The sequence below is a fragment of the Acipenser ruthenus genome, chromosome 19, assembly GCF_902713425.1.
Source record: "Acipenser ruthenus chromosome 19, fAciRut3.2 maternal haplotype, whole genome shotgun sequence".
In the NCBI taxonomy this organism is placed as follows: Eukaryota; Metazoa; Chordata; class Actinopteri; order Acipenseriformes; family Acipenseridae; genus Acipenser; species Acipenser ruthenus.
The window spans coordinates 16807630-16825312 of NC_081207.1; the positions used below are offsets into that span (position 1 = coordinate 16807630).

The 17683-nt window shown below is 39.0% G+C and overlaps 1 protein-coding gene across 2 annotated transcripts in view; it reads left to right on the forward strand.

Annotated features, from left to right (window-relative positions):
- Positions 1-17683, forward strand: part of LOC117424173 (cadherin-13-like) — a 581895-nt gene that overhangs the window by 124480 nt on the left and 439732 nt on the right. For both annotated transcript variants that reach the window (XM_058992546.1, XM_058992547.1), the window contains exon 2: positions 4607-4718. In XM_058992546.1, the coding sequence (XP_058848529.1) occupies positions 4607-4718 (112 nt within the window). The remainder of the gene's footprint in view (positions 1-4606; positions 4719-17683) is intronic.

Consider the following 17683-nt stretch of genomic DNA (forward strand, 5'->3'; position numbering starts at 1 on the left):
AATTAGGCTATGACATCACGAAACGTCATGGGGAATTCCCTTTGACTCGCTAGAATTTGCAGTGGATGGAAAACAATTTTCACCCTTATGTCGCTACTATTTTTGTAGCAATTTTGCCAAGTAACTTATAAACTTGCTTGATAAATGGATGGAAAGCGCACTTATGATCTGTCAACTGTGATTTGCGAATGTGTGCTTTGATTGACAGTCCGCCAATACTACCTTGCTGCTGTTTTGTTTTGTTTTTCTAATCCCAGTAGAGTAGATGGCACCTATATATTTTGTATGTCTAGTCATTAAAGTGGGCTCAGAAAAAAAAAGAAATGGGCTCGGGGCTGGGCCCCCCCCCAAAGGCTGGCCCCTGCTGCAGTTGCATCCCTTGCACACACTCTGACGCCAGCCCTGAGTGTGTCAGTGAATTCTGCTTCTCATTACTGGGGCAGCAGTGTGGAGTAGTGGTTAGGGCTCTGGACTCTTGACCGGAGGGTTGTGGGTTCAATCCCCAGTGGGGGACACTGCTGTTGTACCCTTGAGCAAGGTACTTTACCTAGATTGCTCCAGTAAAAACCCAACTGTATAAATGGGTAATTGTATGTAAAAAATAATGTGATATCTGTATAATGTGAAATAATGTATAATGTGATATCTTGTAACAATTGTAAGTCACCCTGGATAAGGGCATCTGCTAAGAAATAAATAATAATAATAATAATAATTACTGCTAACTGGTTGCATTGTACAGCTGTGGTGGGACCTTGGGGTTGTGGGGCTATTGCCATGTCTAATTTAAGATACCAGCCTGAGGCAGGGTGACCTGCCCCTGTGTTTAGATTGTGTTTTATGTTGTAATTAGAGTGTGTTATTGTTGGTGTATATGTATTGGTGCACTGGATATAATGGGGCTGTGGAGCATGAGTGATATACAATTACATGCGTGTGTGTTAAACGTATTCACTGCCACGGACACTGATAACTGTTGCCACGGACATGCGTGTCTGTGTATGGACAAGTTGCCAACCCCGTTCAATGCAGGGGTGCATGGGATCCAAGTTTGATTTTTACATTATTTTAGGGTCAGATCTCAAAATCACAATTTCCCTTTGAAATAAATGTCGTGAGTTAAGCCTGGAAGGCAATTTAAAAGAGTGAAATCAAAAATGCACAAAAATGGTTCATTTAAATGTATGCTAGAAATAATAGTCATGTAAGCTATTAGTGTCTGTCACTGTCTTTATAGTTTATATGGCATGGTAATGTTTATAGGCTGTACAGTGCCTTGCATAAGTATTCACCCCTTTGGACTTTTCCACATTTTGTAGTGCTACAACCTGGAATTAAAATGGACTTAATTGGGATTTTTACCATTTGATTTACACAACATACTTAACACTTTGAAGGTGGAAAATATTTTTTATTGTGACACAAAAATTAATGAAACAAAAAAAAGACATTTGTTGGTTGCATTAGTATTCACCCCCCTGTCATTACTTGATAGAAGCACCTTTGGCAGCAATTACAGCTATGTGTCTTTTGGGTAAGTCTCCACCAGCTTTGCACATCTATGGATCCTCAATTTTTGGGTATCAATTGCTGAACAAATGCAATCAACTTGTGAGTATTTTAACCTCACTGAAAGTGTAACTGGTGAAGTTTTAATTTTAATACAGTGACTGCTGTTTTAAACACTTTGTATATTACGAAGTGCCCCAGGTCCAACACGTTATTATTATTATTATTATTATTATTATTATTATTATTATTATTATTATTATTATTATTATTATTGTGCTGCAAGATTTTTTTTTAAATATAGCATAGCACGTCCAATAATAATAATAATAATAATAATAATAATAATAATAATAATAATAATAATAATAATATTTTGCGTGCTACAAACTCTGAAAAAGGGATTCAAATGATTGCTAGTAAACTACAATGCAACCACATTAAATAAAGTAAACTCTTATTTGGTATTTAAGATTAATTTTAGTAAATTTATTGGAATCAATTGTATCTTGAACTGACTTGTTTTAAAACTTGAAAAAAACATAGTAAGTTAATGCTTAGCAGCTCCTCAGTCAGAAAGTGTGACAATAGAAATAGCATTTTTTGGATTATTATTTTTGTTATTTTTAATATAGGGTTAATGAACAGACTGGGCTAAATCTAGGAATGTCAAACAAGCAAGAATATTTATGCACTACACTGCTGAGGTAGAAAGAAGGCAGCTGCAAGAGAAAATAAAAGGTGCAAAGTTCCTGTCAGTGATGTCAGATGGTTCAACGATAGCGCTGTCATAAAAGAGGAGCTGGTATATGTATGATTCTGCCAGAAAGGGCTGATGGCTGTGCAGTTTGTGTGCATGCAGTCTGCGGAGAGGGCAGATGCCCAACACATCTCAGAAGCTATATCTTCACTCATGAGGCAGATTGTTTCAGACCCTGTTGAGACTGCTCATAAATGTTTTTTGTTTTTGCATTTTCTTCTGTCGTCGTCGCCCCCCCGAACGATGTTAGCCGGTAAAATGTATGTGTGGCCGGTGGATTTTTCCATCCACTAGCCATGGAAAAGTTAATTTCAAGTCCTGTACTGATCTGGAGTATTCACTGGCTATCCTAATGGATACAAAGATTGTTGGGAATGGGCTCCAGTCTAGTTGGTAATTGCCTGGCAAACTTCACTGCTTTAGACACCACATATTAGCTGTAGTGTTAGATGGGTTTACATAATTAGTATAATTGAGCCTAAGCACTTTGCACTGAGCTGTTTGAAATGCTTCAAGTGCTTCAAATCTCCAAATCTCTTTCCATAAGGGTCCCATAATGTATGTGCCAGTGAGAAACAGTTTAGGTGATTGTTGTTATTATTTTCGTTTTACCCAAACACATACCTATAAATAGTAAAACCAGAGAAATTGATAATTTTGCAGTGGTCTCTTAATTTTTTCCAGAGCTGTATATATATATATATATATATATATAGTAAAACGGCCACCACTCACGGTTGTTCGTTGACCCTTTAAAAATGACCCAGGACACAGAAATTGAATTTTTACAGCGTGGTTGCACTAATTCTCTTTTATTTTTATACACAAACACAAAAATAAACAAATGTAAACAAAAACCTCGCTCCACTTTGGAGTGCTAACTAAACTTCAGGAACACCTTGTCTGACATGGGACAGCTAAACTGTTTCCCCATACTTACAAAAAAAACACATAGTTTAGCCAAATCGTACGCACAGTACCTTTTTTTTTGCATTCCTTTTAACGACGCACAGTCAGGCTCTTCACACAGCAGCCCAGAAAAGACTGGCTGCTTTCTTTAAATACCCTGCGCCTGGCTCTAATTTACAATGTTTGCCATGTGCAGGGGATAATTAATAATATAACAATTAAACAATAAACAATTAAGTCATGCTTTTAGGCAAGGAGGATATTAACCCCCTCCCTGCTGTCTTACTAATATATATATATATATATATATATATATATATATATATATATATATATATATATATATGCAATAAGGCCTACAGACCGTCTGTATACTTAGAATATATACAGACGCCTCGGGGCGCTGTGAGGCTCGAGTGCCTCCAACCCCCGAGAAGTCTGTATATTCAACGTATACGGACACCTTGAAGGGCCTTACTGCATTTATAATCCAGGTCAAACAGTGGATTTGAAGAAAAAAAAAACATAAATCATGTTAGGGCAACAAATTATTCTTTTTTTATTAAATATCCTTACGCCAATAAAGTAGTCCCATTTATAACTTATAACTACACAGTAAGTTAAGTAAATTTAATACATTTTATTGGAATATGCAAAAGAAAGTACATTTGTATTTTTGATATTGTGGACATTGCCAATGAAAAGATACACCAGGGGGCGGAGTTGAGACGGCACAGAGTTATTTTATTTTCTCTGTCACTGACACTGAGCATTACAGATGGGAGGAATAAAAATAAATACAATGACGTCTCGGATTTCAGTAAAATTTCAAGGTATGTGTCTGAGAGGGGTGGATAATGTGCAGAAGTGTCTTTTTGTGTTTTTCTGTAGCGTTTACAAACCACTAAAATACATTATTTTAATTGACAAAGTTGGGGTGACTGTGTCTAAAGACAGCGATTTTATTTTTTTATTTTTTTATTATTATTATTTGCTATCTTCCAGATCATTTAATTGTTCTTTATCCAAATCGGCATGTCTGGTTACTACTTTGGGATTTTTTGCAGGTAATTGGTCACTCAGTTTCATAGTTACAGCTGTACATCTGTAACTGTAAAAGCAAGATGGCTACCGTCCGATGCTTTAAATTCTGTGAGGCAGCGCAGTGATTTAGAATATGTGACAAGGCTCAAACTGTCCGTATCCATCCAATATACGGACAGCTGGAACCTTGCTCAACCAATCACATTGCTTGTTTCACGTTCCAACCCTGGCTTATATATATATATATATAGGACACACTCCAGAGCAACGTGGATGAGGGACGCAGCAGACAGGCTTTTGTGGAAGAATCTTGGGGAGGCTGTCATCCAGCAGTGGATTGAAAAAGGCTGAAGATGATGATGATGATATATACATTTTTTTCAGGTTCTTCTAGTTGCTGTTGCGGAAGATGTGGAATGCGTACCGGGATTCCAGAAAAAAAGCTATGAGTTGGAGTACCAATCAGGATTCAGGAAGGAAGAATCCATTCTGAAAGGTAAGGGGGCATTGCTTATTTGACAGGTCTGGCTGAAGTTTGCATTTTGTGGTTGGAGAATAATCAGCTCTTTTTACTTTGTTGAGCTAAAATTCAGAAAGGTCAGTAAAACTTTTACGTGACCATTTAAAAAAAAACCCAAAAAAACCAAAAAAAAAACATTAAATCACAGTTGTATTTTAAAATGGTGACTCGAGATACATGCCCTTTTCACTTCTCGTCAGGAAGCAGGACTGATTTTAAAAGGATAATTTGCTTAATCAGACATCCGTTGTGCAAAAAGTAGGATATATCAATTTTGAGTTCTACAAAATGTATAATTTATTATTATTATTATTATTATGATTATTATTATTATTATTATTTATTTGGCAGCCGCTTTTATCCAAGTATAAATGGATGCTGTTTTATAGATCTGAATTGAAAAAGAGGTTTTAACATAACAACAGTGTACAGTTACATATCAGTCAAAAGGACTGACCAGAAGTAGTCTGTTCTAGAGAACTTGTGATTATGGAATGATTCATTTATAATGGCTTGGCTACCTTGTGATTTTTCAAAAGGTTCTGATTGATTTTAACTGTCTTAGATGCACTTCAAACGTTGGTGAAACTAAAATAAAATTGCTAATGTAACCTTAGTCTGTTTTACGTTTGATATCGACTAAACTTTTGTTAGCTTTTTTTAGCAATAATAAACAATGATTATTTTTTCAAATCAGTGATACTAAACTTTAATTAATTTAACAAAACAGACTTTATATAATCATAAGAGTGCTAAATAATACAAAGCTGGCAACTCTTAATAGACTCAGAATTGTGACCACATTGTTGACTGGTTTGTTACTAGCATAACAGTTGCATTTTCCTTTTAACAAAAAAAATTAAATATTTAAAGTGTGACATAAACTCCACAAGGCAACAGAAGATGTCATTAATATGCAGTCAGTTATATTTCACGTGATTTGGTGCAGAAACGTAGGCAGAGGATCATGATGACAAATGTGTTTTTCAAGTTTATCCCAAACATGCTCAATTGTATTGAGATCCAGGATGCATTGAAAGCAACCATTGCCATCAGGGTATAAGTGGAGCATTGTTTGATGGACTTTAATTAAACTAATGTGTTCATTCGAACTTTCAGAGTAGTTAAGGGAGCCAGTGTATACTATGAGAACATGCCCCACATCAGGGCCAAATCCAAGCAGTTAAACTGCCTGGCCACATAATTAGGACCTGTCTATCTGTTCCCATTTTAAGATGTTACAGTTTACGAGCATTGTATAGGCATTGAATAGCATCATTTTTACAGTTTAATGCAAGTGAGATTTGAACCTGGACTGCAATCTGTAGAACAGACAGATGCCACGGTTGTGTTGAACCTTTACTGAAAATAACACAGCCCAGTAATCTGAAACATTGTTACAAATAGAAAATAGTGCCTGTCAGCCTTGAGTTTTATCAGCTAAACTCTTGTGTATGTTTTTTTCTGCTGCAGCTGGATTGTGTTCTTTTGAAAGGTGAGGGATAAGAAGCAGTGTGGGAATAGAAGCCCCTTATCTGAGACAGATGCCCTATATGTGCCACACTGCAGGTGTAGAGCTTTGTTTTTGTATCCCCTGAGACTGGGATTCAAATCCAGCTTAGACAGAAGCAACAGAAACACACAAATGAGGCAATAAAGGAACAGCCCTGCAGCACTGCAATACCAGGGTGACTCCAGATCTTACTTGTACCGCCTTCCTGGCACAGGCATGAGTACAAAAACACATTATTATACTTTTAATAAATTCTTTTCAGCCCAATTTAGCTTTCAAAGCCATTGTGTTCAAAGAGTAAATGACTTAATTTTCAAAAGGAGAACACACCTGTTAAAGCTATAAAAGTGGATGAACTAAACACAGCATTATTTGTTAAGTAAGTTATATTGTTTCTTTGACATGTTATAATTGGAAAGTTTTCTTTTTCACCTTTTGAAATTATAGATTCATTGTTGGGTAATAAGCTTCCATATTTTTCATAAAGTGGATACAGGATTCTTGAATATATATATATATTTTTTTACAATCCAATGATTTTGGCTTTGTCTAACGGGGCAGGGCAGCTATCCTCCCCCTCCCCAACCCCCCACCTCCCCAACCCCCCACCTCCCCTACGGTCAGCATCTCCACATCTGTGACCCAATTTATGGGCAGGGGTACATCGAAAGGCAAGGAATGTAGTGTAAAATTATATATTATGTAGTAGTGTTATCTAGTCTAAACTTTAATAAATAATCTATTGCATGAGTTTCCTGACTGAACATCTGTTCTTGATGTCCTGAGTATGATGTAGGATGCTATAGGAATACAATAAAACAGTGTTCTTGCTGTAAACAGTGCTGTGGAGTTTGATTTGAATATGTTGTAACATTTCCTAAACAGCAATATCAACTTGACCCTCTGGGGATATTAAAGGAGGATAGTATACTTGCCAACATTCGGAAACTGTTCAGCGGGACGCTCGTCCCCTGGGGGGGGGGGTCATACGCAAAAAACATCTCATATAATAGACGTATCCCCCGACCTCAACACGACACGACCATCATGACAGTAAAAATAGACATAATGAAGTGTTCTTACCTTTGTACAAGTTAGTGATCAGCAGATGTGTCAGCCGCACTAGAGCACAGCGTGTGGTTTTCACTAACTCTGCTGTGCAGAATAAATGATTTTTTTTCTATGGGTAAATATTGGGACTTTATTCTTATGTACGTGGTACATTTGCTAGGAAATCGGGACTGTCTGACCATATAGGGACTGTTGGCATGTATGGGATAGGAGTTTGTGCTTAAACCTGTGTGTGTATCTACGGTTAGACTGCTATGGCAATTTTGAGCTTATGTTCCAAATACAATTAAATACATTAAATTAAGGTTAAGTACAACATACCCAATAGCCATCCACCTGAAATCCGGTGGCTTTCAAACAACTTGTATAGTCCTGACTGCTGTAAAAAAAATTGGCACACACGTCAGTTATTATGTAGTTTAGCATTACAGGTGACTTGCAGATTGATTGAATGGAATGTTTTTCTGTCTCGAAATGCAGCTTTTCTGTCCTTTGGTGCCACTATAGCAATGTGTGTGCAATCGACCGCACCTAGGACCTGGAGGAAGCCAGCAACTCTAAAAAACTAAGTTGTGTTTTTTGTTCTCCTCAGCTGAACGGGGGAACAGAATGTATTGGTTTGTTCTCCTTAACATAGTCGCTGTAAACTGTGAGATGTATCTGGAAATGGAAGGTTGGTTTACCCCAGAACTTAATCCCACCGATCTCTGATATGGTCCAGTAGCATAAAAATGTAGGGCACTGGTAATTTTTGCAAGAACAGGCACTGCACAATTACACAAGGTTTTGCTCTTTTAATTCACCCTCCAGTTCCTGACAAAGATTTAAAATTGTTTGTCTGTGGAGCCGTTGAGTCCAAATGTACAGGGCCAACAAACTCGCTTTGGAAGATGTTCCAATAAATCCCCCTTCTCCTGGTGCACTGCCCAAGCCACAGCAGCAATGTTTGCCATTCTTGAAAACAACAATCTTAACTAACTCAGTCATGATGTAACCATCACTATTATCTGCTGTATTATTGAATTGTGGTTTGTCACACTTGTACTTTGCTTGAACAAAAGTTATTGTATTTCTTGCTCTTATTGTATTACTTGTAACACTTAATGTATTTGCTTACGATTGTAAGTCGCCCTGGATAAGGGCGTCTGCTAAGAAATAAATAATAATAATAATAATAATGTGCTTTATATACCCACGTTACAGTCACTAATGAGGCTGTGTGGTCCAGTGGTTAAATAAAAGGGCTTGTAACCAGGAGGTCCCCGGTTCAAATCCCACCTCAGTCACTGACTCATTGTGTGACCCTGAGCAAGTCACTTAACCTCCTTGTGCTCCGTCTTTCGGGTGAGACGTAATTGTAAGTAACTCTGCAGCTGATGCGTAGTTCACACACCCTAGTCTCTGTAAGTTGCCTTGGATAAAGGCGTCTGCTAAATAAACAAATAATAATAATGTAGAAGATTATCCTCCGTTTTCACTATAATAAATTGCTGACATAACAACATATATACATATTAAATTAACATCGATAAACCAAATCATGGCAGACACCAAAACATCAAGCAAGCGAAAATAGAATAAAACAATATTAAACTTTTCCCATTGATAAGCCTATATTATTACTGCCAGCAATTGAGTATATGATATTTTTTATGCCAGTAAAAACCATTTACCACCATCAAATTGTTTTATGAATGAGTTTAAGTGTATTCAAATTATTATTATTATTATTATTATTATTATTATTATTATTATTATGGGTTTTTACTGGAGCAATCTAGGTAAAGTACCTTGCTCGAGGGTACAGCAGCAGTGTCCCCCACCTGGGATTGAACCCACGACCCTACGGTCAAGAGTCCGGAGCCCTAACCACTACTCCACACTGCTGCCTGAAATGAGGAAAAGGGGCGGTTTTGACAATACTGCCTTCCGTCACGATAATGTAACTACCATGACATTAAACCCTATTTATGAATGGAGAAAAAAGCACAAAGGGCCGGTAACAGCCCCTACCACCATGGAAAAACAAATATGTATAATGTCATTGCAATCACTCAGGTCTTGTAATTTGCCCAAACATCAATATTTTTTAACAAAACTTTTAGGAAGTATTGTAAGGTCCCTTGGGTCACAGAATAACATGTTTTTATACATGTATCTCTAAGCAGAATACATAATAGAAAATACTTAATTTATATTTAACTGAAATATTGGCCTCTATTCATCAAAGTGTCGGTGTTTAGAATTTTTTTTAGAAATGTTTACTGAGAATTTTGTGTTTTACATTTTTTCTTAAATAGTGAGTGATTCATCAAGCTGTCACTTCGAAACATCGACATTCGGAACACCTTTTCTGTCGGATTTTCCTACTGTTTCATGCATAAATTAAACTAGACACTCCCCGTAGACCGCCTACAAAACAGCCTAATCAAATAAAAAATGGAGCCAAGTCGATCACGAATTGTGGATGAAATGCAACAACGGTAAAAATTAATGCAACATATCAAGGAATCATCAAAGAATCAAGTGCAATAGATATCAACACAGCTAAAGTTTGTTGCAAGTTTAAATTTATTATGATGATGTTCACTGAATCGTAAATATTAAGGATTTTCTGTTTTCAGCTGTATTTTGTTTTTAATCTTTGAAGTGTTTAAGTTTTAAGGCCTGGTCACACGGGCGACATTAGTCGACGGCAACAAGGGGGCGACAGATGTTGCCGGCTTGTCGCCTCGTGTGACCACCCTTGGCAACACCCCGGTGGCACACTGGCAACGCGCCGGTGACATGGCTCCCACTTAGGATGATATTCCATTTTTCAGGCAACACAAGGGCAACATTTTCAATACCAGCCAATCAAATTTGATAGTAGTGTCACATGATGAGAAGGCTCGACCATAACGCCAGACAGCACATGATACATTCTGATTCCTGTATTTCATCCATGATTACAATAATGTCCATGATTACAATAACGTATTTAAGCTATGAATACAATTCTACAATAATAAAATACATGTACAGCGTAGTTTTAAAAATATGTTTTATTTTAAATTAATTTGCCATGTATTATTATTATTTATTTCTTAGCAGACGCCCTTATCCAGGGCGACTTACAATTGTTACAAGATTACATAATTTTTTTTACACATTATTTTTACGTACAATTACCCATTTATACAGTTGGGTTTTTACTGGAGCAATCTAGGTAAAGTACCTTGCTCAAAGGTACAGCAGCAGTGTCCCCCACCTGGGATTGAACCCACGACCCGACGGTCCGAGTCCAGAGCCCTAACCACTACTCCACACTGCTGCCCCATGTAACTGTCGCAGTTATGGAGGATAATTTGTGCCAAAATTAAAAAATAAATACATAAATAAATAATAGATGTAATTTATTTCGATTTTTATTTATTTATTTTGTTATGTATTTATGTATTTATTTATATTGTTTGTTATAATTAATTCATTTTTATACCGTAGTCTTCCATCGCAGCATCATGTTTATGTCTCGTGACATAAACTTGCATTATGATTGGTTTGCATTACATTGTTGCCAGCTTGTCGACCGCAGGCTTGTCTCCCGTGTGACTACCTCAAACTGCAAGGTAACACGCACGCAACAAATGTGTTCCTCTTGTTGCCATGGACAAAAGTTGCCCCTGTGACCAGGCCTTAAGGCTGAAGATGTTTTATTTATTTTCTGTATCCAGTCACAGTAGATGTTATTTCTGCTTTTGTTGTATAAGTAAATGTATGGATATACTCAGAGAAAGATAAATAAATAAAAATAACTTGCATTTACTGAATGGCCTTCTCACGTCTGAAACTTGTATCTATCTATCTATCTACTATTTGCTGTTTGTCTGTCGCTGTGTCTGTCGGGAGTGCTTGCAGCGTGTGTTGCAGAGCGCAGAGCTCAGAGTGAGGAAGGGGTTTGTCCCTGCTTTTATTTTTCCTTTCATTTTTCATCCTTTATTCTTATGTCATAGTTATAAAAAATCAAATTAAGAGCTTGGTTTTATAAACTGAAGGCCGTTATGGCCAAACCCAGTGGGGGTCCCTAGAGGATCAAATCCTAATTTTGAAAATCTTACTCAGGGACATGGAATAAAAATTATAGTAGATTCCCGTGTGTCTGTTGAAACACGTTGTTGAACTGGGTAAAGCTGTAGGATGTGCAAATATCAGGTCAGCATCACGAATGAATAAAGCTGTAGTTGTGTTTATGAATAAAGAAGAGTTGGCGCAGAGAATAGGAAGGATTGGTGATAGATGGGGCTCTTGTTTCTGTTTTGCCATTTGCAATCCCTGCTCGAAAAATAACAATTTCAAATATTCCTCCGTTTTTGAGTAATGAGCTCATTGTTAGAGAGCTGAGCAGACACGGACAGATTATGTCAGGAATTTCAATTGTCTCTCTAGGCTGTAAATCTCCTGAATTGAAACATGTAATTTCTTTCAGGAGACAGTTCTATATGTTGCTGAATAATGTTAATGGAGATCTTAACATTGTATTAAAATTTCGAGTAGATGGGAGTGAATACATTGTGTTTGCTTCCTCTGAATTAATTAAATGTTTTAAATGTGGTCATGAAGGGCATAAAGAAACAAATTGTAAGCTAGGTGATGGGGAAAACAGCAATGCAGGGGAAGGGACCTTGGGAGAGCAATCCCGCTGAGGGTACTGCAGAGACGCCCGGTCAGGGAGTTGGGCAAGCAGGGAATATGGCAGAGGATTTGGGAGCTGAAGGGGAAAATAGCAATGACAATGTGCCTCAGGGGACGCAGGAGGGCAGAGGTGGTGCGTGAGACAACAGGGATTTCCTGGGCTGGCTGGGGAACTGGCAAGTAAGAAAATCTCAGCCACTGTGGGAGACGGTGAGCAGGCGGAGCTAGGATCGCAGGTTAGAACTCTGTACAGAAAGACGTAAGGGGGGATGAAGTGCTGGAGGAACAAGGTACTCCTCAGAGCAGAAATCATGGAGTGGTGGTTTCAGTGGAAGAGATAGACAGGGGAGAAGTAAATAAGGATATGGGAGAATTTAAATTCCCCAATAGGAAGAGAAAAGAGAGATTGAAGAACCAGGGTGCTGCAAAACGTGGGCACTTTTCTGAAAGCACAGAGAGAGGGACCGGTGCTTGACTAGGAAGTCAGAGCTCCGAGAACAGTGTGATTGAAGACAGCACGTCGAGTGATGAGGAGGTCGTGACACTGACTCCTCTTTCACTTACGCGCTGTCAGCTAGTCATCAATTGAGAGGAGGGTACAGTGCTGAGAGTATTCAAGCTTTTTAAAAAATGATTAAAGGAAGAAGGGGGGTTGGTGTGGTAGATCACTTTCCTGATCTCAAGCTGTTTCTGAGCTCGGCTCAGCAGGTGATGCGCAACGCTGAATCTTTAGGGATAGAAGTAAAAGAGAGAGAGACTGAAAAATGTGATGAGTAAAGTATGTGCTACTCAAATACTTTTTCTTTTTCCTGTTTACTTGGTGTGTTTTTTTAATTGTGTGTCCTCATACTTTTCTCTATAATCCCTCAATGCAAAACCTTAGTTTGGGGACTCTGAATGTGAATGGATGTAGAGATACAGTAAAAAGAGTTTCTTTTTGAGTATTTAGTTCAGAAAAGAGTGAACATCAGTTTTCTCCAGGCGACACACACTGATGATAAAAGTCAGACAGACTGGGTCAGTGAGTGGGAGGGGAAAGCCTTTCTCAGCCATGACTCTAAATTTAATGCAGGAGTATCCATTTTATTTGCAAAATGTTTTACTCCAGATTCCTTTAAAGTAATGGAAGTAATTAAAGGACGATTATTAATGACTCAAGTATGGGTGGGAAAAACAACCTTAGTTTTTATTAACATTTATGCTCCAAATGACAGAAGAGAGAGGGTGTTTTTTTTTTTTTTAAATGGAGTGCTGGCTCAGTATCAGTATCAGTCTGAGGAGATTGTTCTGATAACACTACATGGACTGGTGGATACTTGGAGGAATCTGCACCCTTATGACACAGTACACATGGACAAAAAGGTCTCCTGGGCTGGTATCGTTGGCCAGATTGGCCAGATTTTATAGTTTTAAACACCAGTTAAATTTAGTTGCACAATGTTCTATTCTTCCAGTTGGTTTTTCAGACCATAGTATGGTCAATTTGAAAATGATTATTCCCTCACCAAGAGTGTATAAATCATATTGGCACTTTAACATAAAACTGTTACAAGATGCACACTTTAAAATGTTTTAAATTTTTTGGGAAAGATGGAGGGGGTAAAAACATGCCTTTTCTTCATTAAGGCAGTGGTGGGATGTGGCAAAAGTGCAGGTGAAGTTGCTTTGTCAACAGTACACTGAACACGCTACAGAGAGCACTGCTATAGTCATGAGAGAGCTGGAGGAGGACATCACTGAGCTACATAGAGCTCTGCAGTCTGGCTATGATTTAATAAGCTGTTTGAAAGCTTGCACCCCCCCCCCCCCCCAAAAAAAGATCTGTTGGATGCACGGGTACAGAGGGGGCTCTGGTGCGCTCCAACTTTTTGGGGTTGGAGAAAAAGGCAGCTCAGTGCAAGCTGATTCATTGTTTAAAGACCTCGACTGGGCAGGAGCTGAGGGAGCCTGAGGCGATCCGGAGGCATGCTGTAGCTTTCTACACGGATTTGTACATGGTGGAGGCTATAGAGGAATCCCAAGAGGCCCGGCAGTTCCTCAAGGGTCTGGCCCAGGTTCCTGAAGAGGATGAGAGGCTCGAGGAAGGATGAACTTTTCAAGAACTCAGTGAGGCTTTAACGGGACTCAATAATGGTAAAGCACCAGGTATTGATGGACTGCCAGTTGAGTTCTTCAAGGTGCTTTGGTCTTATGTGGGGATAGACCTTTTTGAAGTCTTCAAGGAAAGTATACAGCAAAAAGAGCTGCCTTTAAGCTGCAGGCACACAGTGTTGACTTTGTTACCAAAAAATGGAGATCTGTGTAATTTGAAGAACTGGTGTCCTGTAAGCCTCCTTTGCTCCGATTATAAAATCCTGTCCAAGGCATTGGCAAACTGCCTGAGAACTGTTATAGACTGTATTGTGTACCCCAATCAATCATATTGTGTACCCAACAGATCTACCCAATCAATCATATTGTGTACAACAGTGTTTTTAATTCGGGATCTAATAGCAGCCTCCAAGCTTTTTGGTTTTAAAGCTGGTCTAATTTTCCTGGATCAAGAAAAAGCATTTGATTGGGGAGACCATTATTTAGACCATTGTTTTTAGAGAATGTGGTTTTAGCCCTAATTTTGTGGAGAAAATTCAGTTGCTCTATAATAATATGTTCAGTGTGCTGAAGGTAAATGTTGTGTTGAGCTCTCCTTTACCAGTAAAGAGGGGCATCCGTCAAGGGTGCTGTCTGTCTGAGATGTTATATTCCCTCTCCATTGAGCCCCTTACTGAGAAACTCAGGCACCTCTTACATGGCCTCTCTAGTCCAAATGTCCCAAATCAGTTGTTTAAAGTAGTGGCCTATGCAGATGACATAGCAGTGATTGTGACAAATAGTCAGGATATTAAGGATTTGAGTTATTGCTAGGATATCTTGCTCATGTTAATTGGGGTAAAAGCAACTCTTTTTTGATGGGTGATTGGGAGGGTACCAGACTGCCCGATTTACCAGGGGACCTAAGTGGAACAAGAGCGTGTTCCTGGGAGGAGAGGGTACAGCACTAGAGAACTGAGAGGGAGTGTTAGATTAGGTTAAGGGGAGATTGCAGAGTTGGAGGTGGCTTTTTTTGGGGGGGGGGCTGCACTGGGTGAAGCAAAGTGTGCTCTACTTACCATTAGAGGAAGGGGGACAGGGCCTGACTGATCTTACTAGTAGGATGGCTGCTTTTAGATTGCAGACTCTACAGTGGTTACTGTACGCTCCTGGCCCTCTACCATGGAGGGATATTGCTTTTGCTTTCCTTCACAGGGTGGGAGGGCTGAACTTTGACAGACAGCAGTTGTTAATAAACACCAGCAAGCTGGCCTTGTCCTGTTTACCTGCGTTTTATCGTGGGATGCTGCTTACCTGGCACATGATGGCAGTGAGGAAGAACTTTTGAGACGGTAGGGCTGTATTGGCTCCTACAGGAGCCCTTGATTTACAATCCTACTCTGATATGTCCCATTTTAGAGTCTTTGTTGGTTAACATGGGGTTACTAAGATTAGGCATTTAATAGATTTAGGAAATAGAGAGTGGAAGAGTGCAGATTCTCTGGCCTCTGAGTTGGGGGTCAGATCAGTGCGGTTTATCAGATTGTTTTTAATGCTGCTGCGAGCGGTGTTAGCAGGGGCAGGTTTGGGGATCCTGAATGAGTTTCTTTCTGGGAATGATACTCCAGAAATAGAGCCTCCAGTGTTCAAGTTGCAGGCTGGGCCAGCTGTAGATCGAAGTTGTGATGAACCTGGGCATCTCCTGTGCTTTGGGACTCTGGAGTTTTAGTTTGTGTTCTTCAGAGAAAAAGGATTTATATAGGCTTTGTATGAAAGTCACCCACTACAAAGCCCTTGGAGAAATGCCAGACACGCACTGGAGGGAGAGGATAGGTGTAGAGGATGCTATAGTTCCGGTTTGGAGGGCACTGTATAAGCCACCACTTCAGAAAAAAAGTTGGGGATTTACAATGGAGAGTGCTACACACTATTGTAGCCACAAACTCCTTTATGGCAATTAACAAGCCAGGAGTTGAAGACAAGTGCCCTTACTGTTTGCAGAGAGATACTGTGTTTCATTGTTTTATGTAGTGCCCCAGACTGCAGCCACTATTTGGGTTTTTGGTGGATATGTTTAGGGGTCTTGAGATACATTTTTGTGAAACTCTGTTTATTTTGGGGGTGAGGTACTTCATAAGTGCCAATTGGCAAACTTTTTAATGGGGCAAGCCAAATTAGCAGTCATTAAAAGCAGAAAAAATAAAGTAACTGATGTTCTGACAGGGTATGTGTTTGCTGTATTTAAAGTGATCGTGGCATCCAGACTCCAGATGGAGCTTGCTTATTATAAACTTACGCATCAGATTGAAGTGCTCCAGGAGGTGTGGGGGATAGAGGGGGTGGAGGTGGAGCTGAGGATGGAATGGTAGATTTTCAGTCTTTTTTTTTTTTTTAAAGGCTTGTATTGTCAATGCCTATTTAAAAAAAAAAAAAATATATATATATATATATATATATATATATATATATAGTGCATGTATGGATTTATTTATTTATTTATTAATGTAATTAAAAAATAGTAATGTTTTAAGACGATTGTTGGTTATGATTGTGAAATGTAATGTTTTATATGATCTATCTATCTATCTATCTTTATGGGTGAAAATCTATCTATCTATCTTTATGGGTGCTCCATCTGTAGATGGAATTCTGTCAAAAGTCATTCATAAGATGCCATAAGTCCATGTGGCAATGTGGTTTGCAGTGCTCAGGTGTACAGGTGATGCGGGTGCTCCAGACAAGGACAAACACAAAGTTCACGGTTCAAGTTTTTAATTTCCTTGACCAAAGGTTTTAAATAATAAAGATGGCTTTACCCAGCAATGGGTATTGCCAGCGCCAAAACAAGGGGTTACACAAAACACGAAACACAGACACATAAATACATCTGCAGACTGTGTGTGCTCTTGGTGCAGGTGTGGTGCTCTGAGTGTTGGTGGTTTGTGCGTTCAGGTCCGGGTTTAGCGCTGGCTTCTGGCTACAGCTCCTGGCTTCGTATCAGCCGTCTAGCAAAGACAAATACAGGCTTTTTTCAATGGGAAAAACACTTCATTCACATTCCCCGTCCTTGTTTCCTCCCATTAACCACAATGAAGGAACCGATTACGGCGTCACGTCCCCCTAAAGTACCCTAAGCCCCGTCCCCTCCGATAGCTAGTTCAATCACGTCTCCTCCAATTCATGAATGAAACTTCACTCACCGTACTAGGGCGATGACTCCAGGTACTGTGACACCGCCCTCTTCCTAAATGGTCGGCTACTGACTATCCCTGGAATGAACTGCCCAACCATTCAGTAAGAGGCCCGCAGTTCCTGTTGTACAATGCCCTCACAGGTCGAGATTCAGATTCATTCGTTCTTCGTCACAGTCCAGCATTAAAAATAAATAAATAAATAAATAAATGAAACCCCACAATAAAACAGCCCCTACACGAACATTGGTTTGACCCACCATAGCCCGCTCTGCACTATTTACAACAGCTAACGTTAGCAATGGTGTGACTGCAACAGAAGATGCTGGGCAGTTTGGATACAAAAAACGATTAATTAAAAAGAAGCTAGGTAATTGTTAGTTTAGTTTGTTTTATTATCTATTAATTAAATTATATTCAGATGG